This window comes from Dipodomys merriami, unplaced genomic scaffold (genome assembly GCF_024711535.1).
Source record: "Dipodomys merriami isolate MVZ:Mamm:240054 unplaced genomic scaffold, mDipMer1.0.p SCAF_37, whole genome shotgun sequence".
NCBI classification, from domain to species: Eukaryota; Metazoa; Chordata; class Mammalia; order Rodentia; family Heteromyidae; genus Dipodomys; species Dipodomys merriami.
This window is the reverse complement of record NW_027205270.1, coordinates 12,677,729-12,698,994: the sequence shown is the minus strand read 5'-3', so window position 1 is coordinate 12,698,994 and position 21,266 is coordinate 12,677,729. Positions and strand designations below refer to the sequence as shown.

The 21,266-nt window shown below is 45.1% G+C and overlaps 1 protein-coding gene across 1 annotated transcript in view; it reads right to left on the bottom strand.

Moving 5' to 3' along the window:
- Window positions 1-380: 380 nt before the first annotated feature.
- Tcf7l1 (transcription factor 7 like 1) overlaps window positions 381-21,266 on the bottom strand; it is a 206,805-nt gene continuing 185,919 nt past the window's right edge. Inside the window, exons 6-13 of the mRNA XM_069988914.1 lie at window positions 7,293-7,425; window positions 6,588-6,690; window positions 6,360-6,443; window positions 5,622-5,765; window positions 4,570-4,729; window positions 4,376-4,483; window positions 3,129-3,204; window positions 381-1,811 (exon numbers count right to left, since the gene is read on the bottom strand). Of these exons, the coding sequence (XP_069845015.1) occupies window positions 1,378-1,811; window positions 3,129-3,204; window positions 4,376-4,483; window positions 4,570-4,729; window positions 5,622-5,765; window positions 6,360-6,443; window positions 6,588-6,690; window positions 7,293-7,425 (1,242 nt within the window). The 3' untranslated portion in view covers window positions 381-1,377. The remainder of the gene's footprint in view (window positions 1,812-3,128; window positions 3,205-4,375; window positions 4,484-4,569; window positions 4,730-5,621; window positions 5,766-6,359; window positions 6,444-6,587; window positions 6,691-7,292; window positions 7,426-21,266) is intronic.

The following is a 21,266-nucleotide window of genomic DNA, read 5'->3' as shown; positions in this document are numbered from 1 at the left end:
GTTTTTCCTCTGAGCCATACCCCCAGCCCTGAGCACTATTTTAAATGGGTAAATCATAACATATCTCAATAAAGTGGTTATACTAAGTTTTAGTTGCAGAGTCAGCTAGCAGAAATCACACAAAGGATTGACAGATCTTGACAATTAGAAGACAAATGGATGTCAAAAGCATAAACAAAAGGATCCTAGGTGGCAAGCTGATATAAATCCATTGTAAAACAGATTTCCTGGTTGGTGTCCTAACATTAACCCTAACCCTTGCAGGACATATTTGATATATCCCCTCCAACAGGTGGGGTGCAAAAAAAAATCATACACAGGGCTTAGTATGAAGAAGGTAGCTCGACTCAACCAAAAGACTGAAGAAACATCCAGCAAAGAAGTCTTACAACTGCATTTTTATTTTCTTTTGTGAAAATAAACAATTGGGAATTTAAATTGCTCCAAAAAACCATTAAAAACAAAAATGAAATACACACAGAAGCACGTGAAGTGTTGGGGAGAGGGCAGAGGGTCTTAGAAACTTTGGCAGATTGTGCTGGCACAGACTCAGGTGACAGGAGCCAGACCCTGGGTCCAGGTCTTGCCTGTCACTCTGAGGCTGTGAGCAGGAAGGTCTCAACTGGTAAGTGAGAGAGGAACACTGACTTCTTCATGGAGGAAATGACAGGCACCTTGAGTCCCTTTAAATATGGGGGTGGGGGAACCATTTCAGGGGACCTATTTCTCCAGCATGAATTGGAGGTTGGCCAGTATGGGCCTACCAAGGGAGAAGGGATGCTGGTGGAAAGCAATCAGGCCAAGGTGTCATCACACATGGTCACAGCCTTACACTGGGCAGAGGACAAAAGGGGAAGAGCCCATGGTGTTGAGCACATGGTAAGAACAGGCTGGGGAACAGGAATGGATTCAGATGAGGAGGCACCAGGCGAGAGCTTCAGGCTCTAGTGACCCTGAACACCAAAGCTCAGACAGGCAGGGACTGAAGAGGAGAGAGAAGGGCAGATAGTAGAGAGGTAGAGAGAAGGTGTCTCCTGCCCAGATACGTCCACCACAGCACACACAGGGAGAATAACACACTACTTTTCAGTTCTCTTTCTTGTAAAGGTTTTTTTTCGTTTTTTGGTTTTTTTTTTTTGCTTTTGTTTTTGTTTTTTTTTATTTAAAAAAAAAAAAAAGCCTGAAGATCAGCTACTGGTTACATCTACAAAATGTAAAGCGCTGTTTGTTACCAGTCACTTTACAAAACAGTCCAGAGTGGTCAAATATTGACCAATAAAGTTTCCTTTTTTTTTCTTCTTCTGAATGATTACTACTCAATGAGTCACGTGACAGCCTGCATAGATTGGGAGTGGGAAGTGGGGAGGGGGGGGCGGCTTAGTGGGCAGACTTGGTGACCAAGGAAAGGGGCTGGGCCTGTAGCACAGGGAGAGCCTGGTGGGCATGGAGTGTGGCTGGGAAGGAAGGGGGAGAGGTGAGCAGAGCGGTGGGCATGGACCCTAGAGGAAGGGGTCGGGAAAGGAGAGGAGGCTGGCTACCCATCTGGCTGGACGAAGTGGCTGCAGCCTTAGCTGACAGGAAGGCAGCTGAGTGGAGAGCCAGCTGGGCCCGTGTCTCTGGCTTGGTGGTAAGGGAGAGGGGCTGAGCTTGCTCTGAGTGAGTGGCAGCTGGTGCAGCTGGTGAGGCTAAGGCGGCAGAGGGGGTAGCAGGGGAGTCTAGCATGCTGCCATGGGAAGAGGCAGGGCTGTCGCAAGACTTCTCAGGGGGCAGGTACTGAACACATGGCTTCTTGCTCTTGGAGGCCAGAGCACCTAGGAAAAAGAAACACCAGAAAGTAAGCCACAAGTAGTACTGGGAAGAGCAGAGACAAGAGTCAGAGCCCAGGCTATATTCATGCAGAATTGGCCCTTCATATCCATGGCTTCCACATCTGTGGATTTAACCAATGGTGGATGGAAAAGATTCAGAAAAAAATAACTGCACCTGTACGAAATATATAATTCTTTTTTCTGTTGTCATTTTTCTCTGAACAACAGAGTATAACAACAATGTACACAGCACTTACATTTTATGTGGTGTTATAAGGCATCTAAAGATGATTTAAAGGATGCAGGAGTGTGTGTGTAGTTTAAATACAAAAACAATGCCATTTTCTATGGGGGACTTGAATCTCGTACAATGTGCTTTAAAATCTTTGGTTTATGGTACAGTCAGGGAAGATGGAATGTATTGCGTATGGGGTAAGTAGTCACATATGTGTCCTGGTGTGAGCATGAGATGTGGGACGTGACCTGTATACCTGTCACAGTGTGAGCATCTCTGTGCTAGAGGAGATTCTGTAATCAAGAGATAGTATCGAAGCTGGGTGCAGGAAAATCCATGAGCCCACTTATCTCCACGTAACCACCAGAAAATTGAAAGTGGCACTGTGGCTCCAAGAGTAGAGCACTAGCCTTGAGCAAAAGGAGCTCAGGGACAGCACCCAGGCCTTGAGTTCAAACCCCATGACCAACCAAAAATAAAATAAAATAAATTTTTGGCACAAAGTGACTCCTAAACCAAAGTAAACTATTTTTCTTTTTCTTTTGGTGTTCAACCAAAGAAACATTAGAGGAAAATCTTACTCAACTGAATCCACCAATAGGAGGTCTGTACATTTCAAACATGCCACTTTCCTGTGGACACAACCCATTTTTATCTTAGGCAGTCATTCTAAAACCTTACCCTTAAGATGTAATTCAACTGAACTAAGTGCTTGTACTTTGAAGAGAAAAGGTTCAAGAGAAGCAGAATAACTGGCAAGGTCTCTGAATTTCTCTGGGCGTGTGTGTGCGTGTGTGTGTGTGTGCGTGTGTGCGCGCGTGTGCACGCGCACGCATGTGTGCATGCTAGAGACTGAACCTGAAACTTCACACACATGAAGCAAATGCTCACCACATTAGCAATGTCCCTAGCTTCCAAGCCCCTTAATTGATCATCTCTAAAAAGGCGGGCCGCAGCGACCCCTACTGAGTACAGCTGAGGAGCACTCCCCTCTGAGGCAGCACTGAAGCAGTCAGAGAATCCATAGAGGCCGGTGTAGCTGAGACAGGAGAGAGGGAAGTAGAGGTCTGGGCCCCTGGGCTTACCCTCTGCCTCTTGGACTTGCTGCTGCGACTGTGTCTGTGACAGTTGCTTCTCTCGCTTCCTCTTCTTTTTCTTACCCTGAAAAACAAATGGCCATAGGAATTGGTAACACCAGCTGGTCAGAGAGGAACTTCCTTCTTGGAAGGCCTTTAGGATGGTTTTCCTTTACTTTCTTTTTTCTTCTTTAGGGGTGGGGTGGGGTTGGGGAGGGAGGAGGGCTTACTTATGTATAGTCTTGCTGTGACTGCAAACTCAAGACCCTCTGCTTAAGTGCTGAGATTACAGGTATGTACTGCCACACCTGGATGCAGGCTATTTTCTTTCATTTCTTCCCCCTAGAACAGTGGCTCCTGATCATTTTTGAGGAGCCTCTAGTCCTCAAACTGATGCATCTATGTATCCTCTTATTAGAAAAAAAATATGAATGTACATACAAAAATCTGCCTAGTCTCAGGGAGTTTATAGATGATTGGTTTTTTTTTTTGGTCCTGAGACTTGAACTCTGGGCCTGGGCGCTGTCCCTCAGCTCTTCAGCTCAAGGCTAGTGCTCTACCACTTGAGCCACAGGGCCACTTCTGGTTTTCTGACGGTTAGCTGGAGATAAGATTCTCACAGATTTCCCTGCCCGGGCTGGCTTTGAACCATGATCCTCAGATCTCAGCCTCCTAAGTAGCTAGGATTATAGGCGTGAGCCACCAGTGCCCTGCACAGATGGGTTCTTGAGGCTTGCACATTGGTCTTTGAGCCTCAGGGTAGAGCCTGTGTCTAGAGATCCTATTACTTGGGAGTCAGCACTGTACCAAGTGTTAGGGAACCATCTCAACTGGGAAAGGCACAACTTTGTGTGTGTGTGTGTGTGTGTGCGTGCGTGCGTGCGCGAGCGCGCGCATGCGTGCTACTCCTGGGGTTTGAAGTCAGGTCCTAGACATTGTCCCTGAGCTTTTGTGCTCAAGGCTAGCTTCTGTTTGAGCCACAACTATACTTCTGGCTGCTTTTAGTAACTGGAGATAAAAGTCTCGTGGACTTTCCTGCTTGAGTGGCTTTGAACCTTAATCCTCAGATCTCAACCTCCTAAGTAGTTTGGATTATAGGCATAAGCCACCAGTGCCTACACAGGGCACAACTGAAGTCTACCCTCAGGCTATCTTGAGTCCTTTCAACGAACAAGCACAGCTTTGTTCTGCCCTCTGCCTCTTTCAGATGTAGCTCTTGGGGCCTGAGTGTCCCCCTGCCTGGCATTGACACTCACATAATTGTCCCGCGCTGACCAGGTTGGGTAGAGTTGGGAATGAAGCTGCCGCTCCTTCCGGGCCAGCTCGTAGTATTTGGCCTGCTCTTCTCGAGACAGATTGTGCCACTGAGAGAGAGAGAGAACAGATATATAGAGCCATCAGGGCAAGAGGCAGACCCCTGCAGGGCAGTGGGGGCAAGGGAGGGACTTACTTTTCTTCCCAGGATTTGGTTAATGGCCGCACTTTCCTTCAGGGTGCACTCAGCCACCACCTTGGCCCTCATCTCCTTCATATACAACATGAAGGCATTCAGAGGCTTCTTCACATGTGGCTTCTTCTCCTCCTCCTTCTTCACGGTGACGGGGGATTTCCTGGGGAGGCACATGGCATAGGTCAGCATAGGGCAGCTCTTACCCACTTCCCTATCCCGGCCTCTCCTCAAAGAAGCGGGCCAATTATGACAGGCTTGGCCACTAATTTGGGCAGCCCATGACTGCTTTCCCCAAATGAGCATCTTCCTCATGGAGTTCCCATGCTCCGAATCACCCCCATGCCATAGCCTTTGAAGACCTACCTAGTCATTTCCTATCAGAGAGCACACTGAGAGGAACTCTTCCAAAAACTGGCAGCTAGGAGGAAATGGGGTGGGGGCCCATTGGGTGCCTCTGGGTAAGAGGACTTTCCTGGCCTTGAGAGAAACGTTATCCTTTCCCGGCCTCACTTTTTTGTGAGATGATAAGGAGAGGACAGAAACGAAAAGTGGTCTCAGGTTCTCTTTCAGCCTCAAGGACACAACTGTGAAGTTTTTCTTACAGTGCGAACAGAGACACTAAGTCCCTGTAAAGATGGGGCTACAGGAAGGCAAAAGGGGGCTGCATGTTAGGGGCTCATGCGTGTAATCCTAGTTACTCACAAAGTTCAAAGCCAGCCTGGTCATAAGTCATAAAAGTCCATGAGACTTTTATCTTCAATGAACCTGAGGTGTAACAGCTCAAGTGGCAAAAGCTATAGACTTGACTAGAAAAGCCAAATGAGAGCAAAAGGCCCTGAGTTCAAGCCCTAGGACCAGTACAAAAAGAAAAGGAGCCGGGGGAGGGGGCAAGGGGAGGAATGAACACACATTGAGGGGCAGGAGAGGTGGAGGGAAGCTGTGGCCTGCTTGCCAAGTGCCACCAGGAGAGAAAAACAAATGGCATTTGCAGCTCAGAGACTGGTCAGTGCTGCCTATGTCATTCCGTCCCCGCGACCCGGCCTCTTACTTACGCGCTCACCGCGGGGCTCAGGCTGGGGGGTGCTGGCTCCTGTTTGACAATGGGGGAGACGATGGCTGGGTGGGGGATCCCTGAGGTGGGCAGGCCGGGATGGGCAGGAGCCACCATGTGAGGGGAGAAGCGACTGGAGACCAGGCTGTATGTCAAATGGAGACAGATTACAACAGAGAGACACACAAACACGCAGATACCTTTGCCCTGGCAGAGTCTCAGGTGTGGGGAACACCTCGCCACATGCTTCCTCCCCACAGTACATGAGGCTCCCAGATCTGGCACTGGAAGCATGGAGACAATGAAAACCACAAAAGGTGCACAGGGCCAGAGGGACAGGAGCCAGGCAGAGTTTGGGTCACGGGTGACACTGGAGATTCCATTCTCAGGTGGAGCCACCCCCAAGACACAAGATCCCCTTTCCCATCTGCTCTGCCCACTCATTTCAGGGAAAAGTATCTTTTCTCCTTGTCTCTGGCTTTAGTGTCATACTCAAAATATTCATGCCACAAAGCCTGGCCTTTGTGGTGGATGTGGTGTCAGGATAAAGGGCAAAGACTGAAGTTCTTGTCTGGAGAAAGGAGAAATGAATGATCCAGTGGTTTCCACTCTACCCCACAAGGAAGGAAGCATGGGGCACGAGATGTCCCTGATAAGCAGGGGCAGAGGAGGGGAGCACTGTGCTTTTTCACTAACTGACAAGAAAAAGGTGGTTTCATAGTCCAGCCCTGGGACTCACCTGGACATTGAGGCGTTCATGGCAAGGGCAGGGTAAGGGTGCCGGAAGCCACCAGGAGGGAGGGAGTACATGGGCTGTCCTTGCCTGTGAGGGCCAGACATTGGGAAGTTCAGGGTTGGGATGGAGAGGGGCTGAGAAACAGGGGCTGGAAGGTGGAAAAGTCAGGAGCGAGCTGTGCAGGGTGAGAGCAGGGAGGAACGAGGGTGAGAAAGATAGCAGTTTCCTTACTGTGGGACAAGCCAGCCGAGAGGATGGGGGATCTGTCCAACAGCTCCAGGAGATAGTGGGTAATATGGTGACAGCTCAGACGGGTGAGGGGGCCGAGGGATTCCTGCTTCCAAAGAGAGAGGTGTCAGCTGCACACTCACCCAAACATAGTAACTTCACCACAAATGGGAGCTTCTTTCTCCTTCTCCCGAGGGGTTCTGGAGTCTGGAGGGCTCTCTCCTTCCATCCCCAACGTTATAGCCAGGGAGGAAAGACAAATCTATCTTCTCTCTAGCTACTCAGATTCCACCTATGTGGGCCTAAGTACCTCCAGAGAGCTGTCTGTGAGACAGGAATGAGCATCTTATAAGAGGGTCAGGAAGCCCCTAGAAGAGGGCAATTTCCCTCATTCATAGAGAAACTCTGGATAGTCTTGCTTTGAATCCTGATCCCTTGATCTAAGCCCCTTGAGTAACTAGGATTGCAGGCATGAGCCACTGGCTCTCAGCTCTTTCATTTGCTTCAATCCTGATGACGCTGCTGTAGAAGGGGCAGGAGGGGCACATGAGAAAACCACAAGGCTCACGTGTGGAAGGCCATGAACCTGGTGGAGATTCAAATGCATGATCTGAACTTAGGTATGCCTCATTTAAGGGCTTTTATGTTCTCTTACCCTCCCCCCAAGTTCTTCCATCTCATGGGAACACTGCCTGCGTGGAGACTCACCTGTCTTTGGATCGATCTCTGGGGAGAGGTGTGTAGGAGGGGAGCCAGGGGAGAAGTGGTCGTTGCTGTAGGTGATGAGGGGTGTCAACGGGTGCATGTGATGTGCGTGCTGGACAACGGGAACTTTGTTAGACTGAAAGACAGAGAGGAGACACTAGGAACAGGTCCAGAGGGGTGGGGAGTACAATCAGCTGTGATTTACTGAGTGGAATGTGCGTCAGGTATTTTCCATGCACCATCCAGCCAGTCCTCACAGCAACCTGGGGGAGAAGTAAGTGAGGGGATTAGAGGGTGGGTTCTCCATCCTCCCATAGACTTTCTCCAGGCCCCTACTGGCCTTCCCCTCACCACCACCACGCAGTGCTAACGTGTTTGCTTCTCAACTGTTCTGTGTTTGGTTCTGAACTTGAAGAGCTCAACACACACTGGTAATCAACCCCTCTGAAAGGATGGGTTCAGGATGGAGATCTGAGACAGCAGATAGAGCAGAGGGTAACCTGGCAGACTTTATACAACCTGTTACCACCATTGTACTTTCTTCACCAAGGGCGCTTTCCATTCTCTCTGAAGCAAGTCACCTGGCTGACCAATTCCTATATTTGTTACAACCAGCAACACTGGATGGGAACAAAAATTTTATAAAACTAGGAAGAAACATTGGATTTCATGATGTATCTTCCTATCAGAGATACTAAAAGCCTGTATAACTTAGAATTGGTAAACCAATTTCTATTCTGTTCTGTTCTATTCTATTCTATTCCAGACAGGCTTGCTACAGAACTGGTCAGCCTTGAACTCACAATCCTCATGCCCCAGCCTCCTGGGTGCCACCAAATATTCTGGCTCAACAGATGTTTTGGGCTCAAGGGAAGGAGGTAGTGGAGAGAGAGAAGAAAAAAAAAAAAGCAGGAGGAGGCTACAATGCTTTATAAGAAATGTACTCATTATCTTGCCCATGTAATTGTAACCCCTCTGTACAGTATTTTCACAATTAAAAAAAGAAAAGCAAAATACTGGTTTGGTTGCACCCCCACAGAGCAGAGAGGAGCCCCAGCCTTGCCATTTACTTGCCACATGAAGTCCTTTAAGTCTTCTGGGCTTGGTTTCCTTGTCTCTATGATAGGGGGCAATTAGAGCTTCTTGCCAGGTTTCATAAGGAGCAGACATTGTGCGTGATGCCATATTTCCAGTGTGGGTGTTGCATAAAATGTCACTTTCTAAAAATTTTTGTATTTTTGTTTGTCAGTCCTGAGCACTTTTTTGCTAGCACTCTAACACTGTGAGCCTCAGCTCCACTTCCTGTTTTCTGATGTTTAATTGGAGATAAGAGCCATATAGACTTTTCTGCCTGGGCTGGGCTTTGAACCACAATCCTCAGATCTCAGCCTCCTGAGTAGCTAGGATTATAGTTGTGAGCCACCAGCACCAGCTGTTTTTATTTCTCATGTTTAAATTATCCTTCAGTAGTTGTTCAAAGGAGTCTCAACATGTCAGTTCGTGAGTACCAAATGTCACCCCTTACATCATTCTCCCATCTCTCCTGTCACTGTGTGATAAACATCCTTACTGTTGAGTCAACATAGGTAGAACATCTAAGAAATGAATTCCAAGTTGGATGAAGACAGACGAGATTTGTTTAAAAGGGCCAGGACTCCAAACACCCATGTTCCTGTTTGAATATTTCACTGTAGATTCTACCAGCCCTTTCTTTCTTTCCTTTTATTTGGAACTTATAATGCTAACGTTGATTGGCATACTTCCTGGAGGTGCCTGTGATGACGATGGTCTTGTTGCATTTTTCACAGATTGCACAGAAATGAGCACTAGAAAACCAGACCCTTAATATCACAATTGCTAGGTTAGCTCTACTGGTAGAGATGGACTTCACTTGGGCAATTTCCTATCATCTCATGCAGGTAGGCTCAGTGGATATACCATAAAAATTGTAAATTTTTTTTGTCTTACTGTTTCCACCTGTTTATTTTCTGGCTGTTGATGATGTCTTCATACAAAAACATACAACAGAGGGCTGGGAAGTTGGCTCAGTGGTAGAGCGCTTGCCTTGCATGCATGAGGCCCTGGGTTCGATTCCTCAGCACCACATAAGAAAAAAAAAAAAGCCGGAAGTGGCGCTGTGGCTAGAGCGCTAGCCTTGAGCTGAAGAGCTGAGGGACAGCACCCAAGCCCAGAGTTCAGGCCCCACGACCGGACCCCCCCCCCAAAAAAAAAAAAACATACAACAGAAATGAAAGTAGAAGAAATCATTTATCCCTTAAGATTGGGGATTGAATCCAAGGTTTCTTCTATATGCTAGCCAAGGGCTCTGCCACTTGAGCTATGCTCTTAGACCTTTCATTTTTAGTTTGTAAGACAAGGTTTTCCTAACCTTGCTTGGGCTGGTTATGACCTTGGGATCCTCCTGCTTCTGCTTCCCAAACAGCTGAAATTTAGAGGCTGAGGCCAGTACACTAGGACTATAAAAAATAATGTGTAGATCAGATGTTTTTCTTTTCTTTGTTCAGTTGTAGAGCTTGAACTCTGGGCCTGGGCACTGTGCCTCAGCTCTTCAGCTCAAGGCGAGCACTCTACCACTTGAGCCACAGCGTCACTTCCAGTTTTCTGGTGATTAATTGGAGATAAGAGTCTCACAGACTTTCCTGCCTGGCTGTCTTTGAACTGCGATCTTCAGATCTCAGCTTCCTGAGTAGCTAGGGTTACAGGTGTGAACTACAGGCACCTGGCCTCTGTAGATCAGATTTCTAAAAAAAAAAATGCATCTGAATAATATATATGGGTTTCTACAAAAAGCCTCATCTAAAGGGTGCTTTTTATCCTTTAGGCAGAAAGACTATTACCAAAGTGAAGGTGATAAAGTGACACAGAGCACATAAATATACAAATGACAATTTTTTAAAGACTAACTAGAAGCACACCAGAATGTAAGCAGTCTAATATTTTAAGTCTAATGATGAGTGATTTTGTTTCTTTTTCTATATTTTCAATTTTTACTTGTAATTATCATCTACTATTTAAAACACGCCTTATGAGTAAAAGTTTTATTTTTTTTTTTAAGTAGGGAGCACAAACTCTACCATAAAATATTTTTTTTGACTACCAGGGTATCAGTCCTTGGTCACTTTTTTTTTTTTTTTGGTCGGTCATACAGGCTGAACTCTGGGCTCTGGCACTATCCCTCAGCTCTTCAGCTCAAGGCTAGTGCTCTACCACTTGAGCGACTGTGCAACTTCTGGCCTTTTCTGCTTATGTGGTGCCGAGGAATTGAGCCCAGGGCCTCATGCATGCAAGCAAGTGCTCTACCACTGAGCCAACCTCCCAGCCCCTTACCATAAAATACTTATAAAACAGTCACATCATTTAGCTCAATTATCACTTTGGTTTACCTCCTGTTATACCTATTTTGTACTCATTTTCTTTCTTTTCTTGGACTTCTTACATAGCTCAGCCTGGCTTTAAACTCATGATTCCCTGGCCTCAGCACCAATTTTTAGTCATCTTTTAAAAAATTGTTATTATTATATTATATTATTATATATTATATTAAAGGTGATGTAGAGGGGTTATAGTTACACCACCCCTTCCCTTGCTCTTCTCTGTTTTTCCCTCCCATCCCCACCCACCCACAAGTGTCATGGTTCATTTTCAACATAGAATCTAGTGAGCACCACTTCTGCATCTGTTCACCCTTTGTCTTTCCACTTCTGTGCCCTCCTAATCTTTTATTTTTATTTTTTCCAGTCCTGGAGCTTGAACTCAGGGACTGGGCACTGTCCTTGGGTTTCTTTGGCTCAAGGCTAGCACTCTACCACTTGAGCCACAGCGTCACTTCTGGACTTTTCTGTTTATGGTACTGAGGAATCAAACTCAGGGCTTCATGCATGCTAGGCAAGCACTCTACCACTAAGCCACATTCCCCTCCCCCTCCCAATCTTTTAATTAAATTTTATCTTTTAGTAAATGTTTTTATTATTGACAATAATGGAGTTTCCTTTCCAAGCTGGCACTCTACACCTTGAGCCATGCTTTTACTTTTGAATCAGTTTATATTTTGTAGTCAGTGGGTTTTGTTGAGGTATTTCTGTACATGCATACTGTACACTTTGAACAAACTCATTTCTACCATAATCCCATCTCCTGCCCCGACCCTTGGTATTTTTCTGTAAAGGCAGTCTCACTATGTAGAATTCAAAATCCTTTCCAGATTCAGCCTTTCAAATGCTGGGATCATGGCACGCATCACCTTACCAGGCTTCACCTATCAATTGTTAATTTACATCAATTTACACCATTTATAGCCATTTTCAACAGGCAGTAGTACTATGATGTTCTGACTGCCTATATGCTGTTGAGTTTGGCCTCTTTAGAGGATGGCAAACTCACACAAAATAAGAAACTGGTTACACTCAGAAATCTAGGTTATCGTGCCTAAATGCTTTATTAGTTACTTGTAACTGTCTCCCACTAGGTGGCAGCGTTGTTCAGAAAATAAACTGGGAGGGAAAGACAGGAATTACCTATATGTGGTTTTAAAAATTGCTAAGGGAGCAGGGCGCAGGGCGCCGTTGACTCACACCTGTAATTCTGGCTACTCAGGAGGCTGAGATCTGAGGATCTCGGTTCAAAGGCAGCCCGGGCAGGATAGTCCGTGAGACTCTTATCTCCAATAAACCACTAGAAAACCGGAAATGGCGCTGTGGCTCAAGCAGTAGGGTGCTCGCCCTTGAGCTGAAGAGGACAGGCCCAGAGTTCAAGCCCCATGCTAACGGAAAATAGTTCTCTTGAGGCTGATTAGAAAGGTGGTTTACCTACACATACATCTAATTTGTATGTATTTCATAAACCATATGCATATAATTATTTTTTTAAATATTAAGTGAAAATGCCTAATTGATAGTAGTGTGGTTGATGTGGATGTATGCAAGGAAGGTTGTATTGACCAGGCAGTATGAAAGTAACAGCATGTTCACCACCAAGTTCTTGTTAGATTTGCACTTTACAACATATGGTTGTCTTATATATCTGTAATTCTTAAGATTGGTTTAGGAAAATGATACAAACAATAACAAATGTAACCATTCATGACCAATACCATAGTAACAACAGTGAAAAGACCTGTGGTGTGAATATAGAATTAGAATACAGATATGCTCTGAGAGAGCTTTTGGGAGTGTGGTATTTTCAAACAGCTGAAATAACAAAAAAGCTAGAGACAGACTAGAGGCATGGCCAAAGTGGTAGAGCAGCTACCTAATAAGTTTTAGGCCCTAAAATTTGCTTGTCAATAGCATATTGCCTGTCAAATACTTAGATAATACCAACAAGTTTTCACATCATTTTGAAAGCATATTGATTTATCTCATAGAAGAATTTAATTAATGAATTTAATTAATGAATTTAATTAAATTTAATTAAAGAATTTAGTTAATGAATTCCTGGTTAAGCATTAAGTCCCTGTTCATTATGCAAGATAGAGAAACTAAAACTTACAGAAGCAGCATCCATTCAGAGTATAAAGTCAAATGCAAGACAGAGGTGTGCTTTTCTTTCTTTCTTCTTATTTATTTAGCCAGGACTGGGCCTTGAACTCAGGACCTGGGTACTGTCCCTTAGTTTTTTGCTCAAGGCTGGGCCTTTACCACTTGAGCTACAGCTCTGCTTTTTGGTGGTTAACCAGACAGGAGTTTCATGGAGTTTCCTACCTGTTCTGGTTTTAAATCAAGATCCTCAGATCTTAGACTCCTGAGTAGTTAGGATTGGAGGCATGAGCCACCAGCATCTAACCAATACACCTTATATAGTGGAAGCCTAAGTGCCACATGCAATCATTTAAACAACATCTCAGATCTGAATCAGTACTACAAGTCACGTGGATTCAGGTATCTCTTCTATTTAAATGCACTTGTGCTGTTTTTACCTTAATCAGACTGACCTAGAACCTGTGATCCTCCTGCCTTGGACTCACAAGTTCTGGGATGATAGACGTGAACCACTATACCTAGTATCTGTTTCTGGACTTGGCCCAGCCAAATCTCCTCAAGTTTCTGAATCCAAAGGAAGGATGTGTCCTCTCTCTCTCTTCAGTCACCCCCTCCCCCAACTCCTGCATTTGCTGCTTGTTCCTGCATACTGGTCTGAAGCCTCCACTAAGCCCCTGACGCTAATGTTTACTCATTATTCTTCTCCTAACCATAGTTTCAGAGATAGGAAGTATGAGTGTTTATAGCTCTAGCAAAGTAGAGGCTTCTCTTTTACCATCATTTGTAAAGAAGTTAGGAACTTTGAGATCTAAGGATCATGGTTCCAGGCCAGTTAGGCAGAAAAGTCCATGAGACTCTCATCTCAACCACCAAAAAGCTGGATGTGGAACTGTGACTCAAGTGGTAGAGCAGTTGAGTAAAAAAGCTAAGAGATAGTACCTAGGCCCCAGTACTGGTGCACACACACACACACACACACACACACACACACACACACACACACACACACACACACACACGCACACACACCAGTGTGTGGCTAAAGTCTCTGGGATTATATATTACTGATATGGAGAGGTCAGGACTGCTTTCCTGAGACTGCATAAAAACAGAATTTGGAGGAAAAAGGAAACGAGTTGTGCATAACAAAACTACCTGTGGACAGCACTGCACAGCCCCATAGAGTGGGATCTGAAATGGTCAGAGAGGCTATAGAAGAGAATGGAATCCAGGGAGGGCTCTATGTTGAGATGTGGACAGAAGGAAGAGGAAGTGATGTTGCTTATCAATACTTTCTAACTAGTCTGTGCTGGTGGCTCAAGTCCTATAATCCTAGCGACTCAGGAGGCTAAGTTCTGAGGGTTGCTATTCAAAGCCAGCCCAGACAACAAGGCACGAGCCTTGAGCAAAAAAATCTCAGGTACAACACCCAGGCCCCATGACTGACAAAAAAAAAAAGAAAATCCCAGTTGGGGATATAGGTCAGTGGCAGAGCTTTTGCCTAGCACGAGTGAGGCCCTACGTTGAATCCCCAGCACTAAAAAATAACAAAAACCAAACAAACAAAAAAGCTGTGATTCTAGTACTCAGTAGTTAGAGGCAGGAAGATAAGTCAAACTCAGCCTGAGCAATCTAAAGTGACCCTTTTCACACAAAACCCCAAATAGCTGAGGTGGTGAATGCCTATAATCTTAAGGCAGGTAATAACAGCAGGGGGAAATCTCAGTTTAAGGCTGGTCCAGACAAAGCTAGACAAAGTTAGCTTGAGATTCTATGTGAAAAGACAAAAGGAAGCTGGGCGCCAGTGGCTCATGCCTGTAATCCTAGCTACTCAGGAGGCTGAGAGGACCACAGTTCAAAACCAGCCAGCCTAGGCGGGAAACTCCATGAGACTCTTATTCCCAATAAATCACTAGAAAACCGAAGTGGTGCTGTGGCTCAAGCAGTAGAGCACTCGCCTTGAACTTCAGAGCTGAGGGACAGCGCCCAAGCCCAGAGTTCAAGCCCCACGAACGACAAGAAGAAAAAGAAAAAGAAAAGACAAAAGGACAGGAGTCATCACTTAAGCATGAAAACTTACAAACGTGAGGTCCCGAGTTAAAATGACGATGTGGAAAACGCAATAAAGTAAAACTTTCTCAGCTACTGACACATGGCATGCACCATGTGTGCTGCAGGCTATGAAAGATACAAAGATAGGGCTGATCATATACAAGTGGTAGTGCAAAGGCCTTGAGCGCAATCCTCAGTATAGAAAAAAAAGGGGGGGGCGTGGAAAAAGAGAAGGGAAAGAGGAGGGATAGAACAGAGAAAAATGTGAAGATAAATCCAGAATCTCTGGAGGGCAAAAGGAGAGCTAAAAATGCTCTGAAAACTGGAAATTGCCTTCTGAGCAGTGATTTTATTTATTTAACTCTGTTAGTAATTTTTGAGAACCACATTTTAAGGACAGCCCAGGCATAAAACTTCTTTTTCTTTCTTTTTTTTTTTTGGTCCGGTTGTGGGGCCTGAACTCTGGGCCTAGGCGCTGTCCCTCAGCTCTCCAGCTCAAGGCTAGCACTCTACCACAAGCCACAGCACCACTTCTGGCTTTTTTTTTTCTTATGTGGTGCTGAGGAATCAAACCCAGGGCCTCGAGCATGCAAGGCAAGTGCTCTACCACTGAGCCACCTTCCCAGCCCGCATAAAACTTCTTGAGACTACATCTCAACCAATTCTGGGCATGCTGACACAGCTACAAAGGAATTATAATGGCTGGATGCTATGGAATGCACCTGCCATTCCTAACAACAGAAGGAAGTATGTAGGCTGTCCAGGGCATAAAGTGAAACCCTACTCAGGGGGGAAAAAGTGTATATGTGTGTAGATATAGTGTGTGTATGTAAATACATTTACATATATGTGTATACATACACACACACACATATGGGGCTGGAGACATGGCTCAAATTGGGAAGGGCTTACCTAGCAAGCAGGAGGGAGTTCAATCCTCAGTACTAAGGGGAATGATTCATTTCTTGGTCACATGCATTTCCCCTTACCCAGTTCCTTTCAGCCCTCTAGATGATTCTGAGGCCTGCTAAAGAACCACCTGGATGCCAGGTGCTGGTGGCTCATGCCTGTAATCCTAGCTACTCAGGAGGCTGAGATCTGAGGATTTCGGTTCAAAGCCAGGTCGGGCAGGGTCTCCTGTGAGACTCTTATCTCCAATTAAGCACCAGAAAACCAGAAGTGGCAGTGGTTCAAGAGGTAGAGTGCTTGCCTTGAGCTAAAGAGCTGAGGCACAGTGCCCAGGCCCAGAGTTCAAGGCCTATGACGACCACCACCATTACCACTACCACCACCACCAACAACAACAACAAAAGAACCACCTGGAAAGTTTCACAATCCCCAAATGTTCCAGCTGCCACTAAATTCCATTAGAACTCTATGGGTGGGCCTGGCAGGCATGAGTTTGACAAGCTCCCGGGATCATTCTGATATGTCTAATAAGGGACAAAGAATGACAAGCAAGCTGGGTGCCGGTGGCTCACACCTGTCATCCTAGCTACTCAGGAGGATGAGATCTGAGAATTGTGGTTCAAAGCGAGACTTGGGAGGAAAGTCTGTGAGACTCTTATCTCCAGTTAACCACCAGAAAACTAGAAGTGGAACTGTGGCTCAAAGTGGTAGAGTACTAGCCTTGAGGGAAAGAGTTCAGGTACAGCATCCAGACCCTGAGTTCAAGCCCCTTGACAAGTTAAAAAAAATAAAATTAAAATGATGTGTAAGATGATGTTAGGGTGGGTGCTGGCTGCTTACATCTGTAATACTACTTACTTTAGAGGCCTGAGATCTGAAGGCTGAGATCAAAGTTTGAAGCCAGCCTGGGGTGGGGGTGGGGGTGGAGGGTGGGAAGTCCATGAGAGTGTTATCTCTAATTATCTATGCAGCAGCTATTAGTACAAAAAGTATGAAAGTATGAGAATGCAAGGCCCTAACTTTACTAGTTCAACTCCTATATCAAAACACACACACACACACACACACACACACACACACACACACACACACACACACACACGCACACACACATACGCGCACATGCGTACACACACACAGAGCTGCCAGGTCTAAATGCTTTTAGTAGGGTAGGGTCCTTCTAATAGTAAGAAGATGACAACCAAGAGAAATTATTTTTGTCTTTTCTGGGGGGAGTCAGTTTTGGGGTTTGAACTCAGGGTCTGAGCACTGTCCATCCCTAAGCTCTTTTCCTAGTACTCTACCACTTGAGACACACTATTTCTGGGTTTTTCTGAGTAGTTATTGGAGATAAGATTCTCACAGATTTTCCTACCCAAGCTGGCTTTGAACTAAGTCTTCTGAGTAGGATAAAGGCGTGAGCCACCAAAATATTCTAATCTCTCTCTCTGTGTGTGTGTGTGTGTGTGTGTGTGTGTGTGTGTGTGCGTGCGCGCGCCCGCATCAGTGCTAGTCAGAGGGCTTGAACTCAGGACCTGGGTGCTGTCCCTGGGCTTTTGTGCTCAAGGCTAGTGCTTTACTTCTGGCTTTTTGGAGGTTGACTGGAGATAAGAGTCTCATGAAGGCCTGGGAATGTGGCTTAGTGGTAGCGTGTTTGCCTAGAATGCATGAGGCCCTGGGTTTGATTCTATTGGTACCACTAACCCAAATAAATAAATAAATAAATTTTTAAAGGGTCTCATGAACTTTCCTGCCTGGGTTAGTTTCGAACCATGATCCTCAGCTCTCAGCCTCCTGAATAGCTAGGACTCATAGGCATGAGCCAGTTGTGCCTGGCAAAAATTCTAATCTTGATCCCTCCAAAGGTGTAAAAAAATGACAAAACTGGACAGAATTCACATGCAATGATAATTCCTTTCTTTTTAGAGTATGTTCTGCAATATTTTCTAAATGCTAGAGAAGATCAATAATTTGGGTCACATATGTAAGTTGTTGTTTTTTTTTTTTTGGTTGGTCGTGGGGCTTGAACTCTGGGCCTGGGCGCTGTCCCTCAGCTCTTCAGCTCAAGGTGAGCGCTCTACCACTTGAGCTACAGCGCCACTTCCGGTTTTCTGGTGGTTTATTGGAGATAGGAGTCTCACGGTCTCTCCTGCCCGGGCTGGCTTTGAACCGCGATCCTCAGATCTCAGCCTCCTGAGTAGCTAGGATTACAGGCGTGAGCCAACAGCGCCCGGCTGTAAGTTTTTATTATTTACAATCTTTCATTCCCTTGCCCCACTGATAATAGCCTTGCCTCTATGACTTGCTTGGACCAATGGATTAAGAGCCAACACAAATTGAGAAAAAAAAATTTTTTTTTTTTGGGTCCGGTCGTGGGGCCTGAACTCTGGGCCTGGGCGCTGTCCCTCAGCTCTTCAGCTCAAGGTGAGCGCTCTACCACTTGAGCCACAGCGCCACCTCCGGCTTTTTTCTTTTTGCTTATGTGGTGCTGAGGAATCAAACCCAGGGCCTCAGGCATGCAAGGCAAGCACTCTACCACTGAGCCATCTTCCCAGCCCTGAGAAAAAAAATTTTTTTTGGTCATCCATGGGGCTTGAACTCAGGGCCTGGGCTTTGTCCCTGAGCTTTTTTTTGCTCAAGGTTAGTACTTTGCCACTTTGAGCCATAGTGCCACTTCTGGTTTTCTGTTGGTTAACTGGAGATAAGAATATGTGGATTTTGCTGCCTGGCTAGCTTTGAACCGCCATTATCCAAGCTCAGCCTCCTGAATAGCTAGGATTACAGGTATGAGCCACCAAAGCCTGACTAGAGGAAACTTTTTTTTTTGGATCCGGTTGTGGGGCCTGAACTCTGGGCCTGAGCGCTGTTTCTCAGCTCTTCAGCTCAAGGCAAGCGCTCTACCACTTGAGCCACAGCGCCACTTCTGGCTTTTTTTTTCTTTTTTTTTTTCTGCTTATGTGGTACTGAGGAATCGAACCCAGGGCCCCAGAGGAAACTTTTAAACATGCTTTCCTGACAGGAGCTTAAGCAAGCATAGAGGGTCTAGCATGGTTGAGGCCCAGGTTTCAATCCTCACAATAAAAATCAACCAGCCAACCAATCAATAGATGTGCTTTCCTTCTTATACATCTGCCATAGATCATGAGCAGTATACACACATTGGGACCGCATGTATCAGGAATGGGAGCCACGTGAAGAAAACTTGACCGTCATCCCTAACTTAAAGGAGCCACAGAGTGGAAAAGAAGTGCTTGTCGCAAGCCACTGAATTGTTACAAGGAAAAAAACCTGCCCCCATCACAAAAAACAAAACAAAACAAACCTAAACCCCTGACTTCGTAACACGTGAAGTCTGCAAAAAAAAAAAAAAAAAAATTTTTTTTTGTTGTTAAAACAGAAAAGTATAAAAATTTGCCACCTAGGACTAATTAATATTTTCTGTAGTTTTTTGGTTTGTTCTTTGTATTTTAAAAACATCACACTTTTCTCCAGGCTAGACTATTCTACAGATTTTTCCAATTGCATCTATGAATCTGTGAGCCACTTTCTTTTTTTCTCTCTCTTGCATTACTAATTTATTATGGCTTTTGTAAAAAAGAAAATCAGAACTCCTTTTTTTTTTTTTTTTTTTTTTGCTTATGTGGTGCTGCGGAATCGAACCCAGGGCCTCATGCATGCAAGGCAAGCGCTTTACCACTGAGCCACCTTCCCAGCCCCCAGAACTTCTTTTACCTAATATTATTTACATCTGTCAAAATTGTGAGGCACGTTCTTAAATCTCAAATTTAATTCCCTTAATACCCTTATGGTGCTACACGCAGACACAGACACATACACACCTTCACATGCATGCATATGCATGTGGTAGTGAGGTTTGAACTTGGGAGCTTTGTACTTGCAAGGCAACTGCTTGTTTTCTAATCATGTCCCCATCTTTTTTTACTTATTATTTTTTTAAATAGAGTCTCATATTCTGCCTAGGGTTGGTACTAAACATAATCTCCCCATTTAGGCATCCTATTTTTTTTTAATTGGTTAAGATAGGGTCTCTAATCTCAGCCTCCTGAGTAGCTAGAATTACAAACATGATCCAGCATGCTTGCCTATATTTATTGATTTAATTTATTTTTGTGCCAGTCCTGGGGCTTGAACTCAGGGCCTAGGCGCTGTCCCTGAACTTTTTTTGTTCAAGACTAGCACTCTTACACTTGAGCCACAGTGTCACTTCCAGCGTTTTCTGAGTAGTTTACTGGAGACAAGAGTCTCACAGACTTTACTGCCTAAGCTGGCTTCAAAGTGCCATCCTCAGATTTCAGCCTCCTGAATAACTAGGATTACAGACATGAGCCACCAGTGCCTGGCTGGCTATTGTTTAATTTTTAAAATTCTCAATGAGAAGAATAAACTTGGAGTAAATGAAGGAGTATTGATCTTTTGTTTTTTGGTTTATTTATTTTTTGGGTCTGGTTGTGGGGCCTGAACTCTGGGCCTGGGCACTGTCCCTTAGCTCTTCAGCTCAAGGCTAGCACTCTACCACTTGAGCCACAGCGCCACTTCGGGCTTTTTTTTTTCTGCTTATGTGGTGCTGAGGAATCGAACCCAGGGCCTCATGCATGCAAGGCAAGTGCTCTACCACTGAGCCACCTTCCCAGACCCAGGAGTATTGATCTTTTACCAAAGCTTTTATTCTTCTATGCATTTAACATAATCTCCCGTGGCATTATTATAATAGATGCAGGGCAAATAAATATGAACAAGACAGATGTGGAAGTGTGTTTTTGTTTTGTATGGCTAGACACAGCACTCCCTGCAGGGAGTACAGGGGACACATGGCCCAGGCCCACAGGGCCATGCTTTGTCTGGACAAAAATCCTCAAGCACTGCATTACAATAATATGAAATATTTTTGTAATCGGGTTTTAAAACTTGCTTTATAGGCATCAAAATGTGGCTATGTTTCACTCCACCCTCAGCCTGGCCTGGTTATGACTTGTTTATACACATTTCCTTAACAGACAGCTTCCAAATGACTCACTTAAATCTCTGCAAGTATGCAAGCTCTTTTCTTCATTTGCTCTACTCCCAGGGTAAGCCTCTTCTTAAAATGTGTGTGTGTGTGTGTGTGTGTGTGTGTGTGTGTGTGTGTGTGTGTGTGTGTGTGTGTGTGTGTGTGTGTGTGTGTGTGTGTGTGTGTGTGTGTGTGTGTGTGTGTGTGTGTGTGTGTGTGTGTGTGTGTGTGTGTAGATATATGTGTGCTAATACTAGAACTTAAATTTAGGGCCTGGTGGCTATCCCTTAGCCTTTTTCCTCAAGCTGACCCTCTACTACTTAAGCTGTACCCCCACTTCTAGCTTTTTGCTGGCTAACTGGAGATAAGAGACTCATGGACTTTACTAGTTAGATTGGCTTTAGAGCCCAGATCCTTGGATTTCAGCCTCCCCAATAGTTAGGATTACAGGAGTGGGTCGCTAGTCCCTGGCTTGGATAGTATTTTAATTTCTCTACTAAGAAAGCCAAT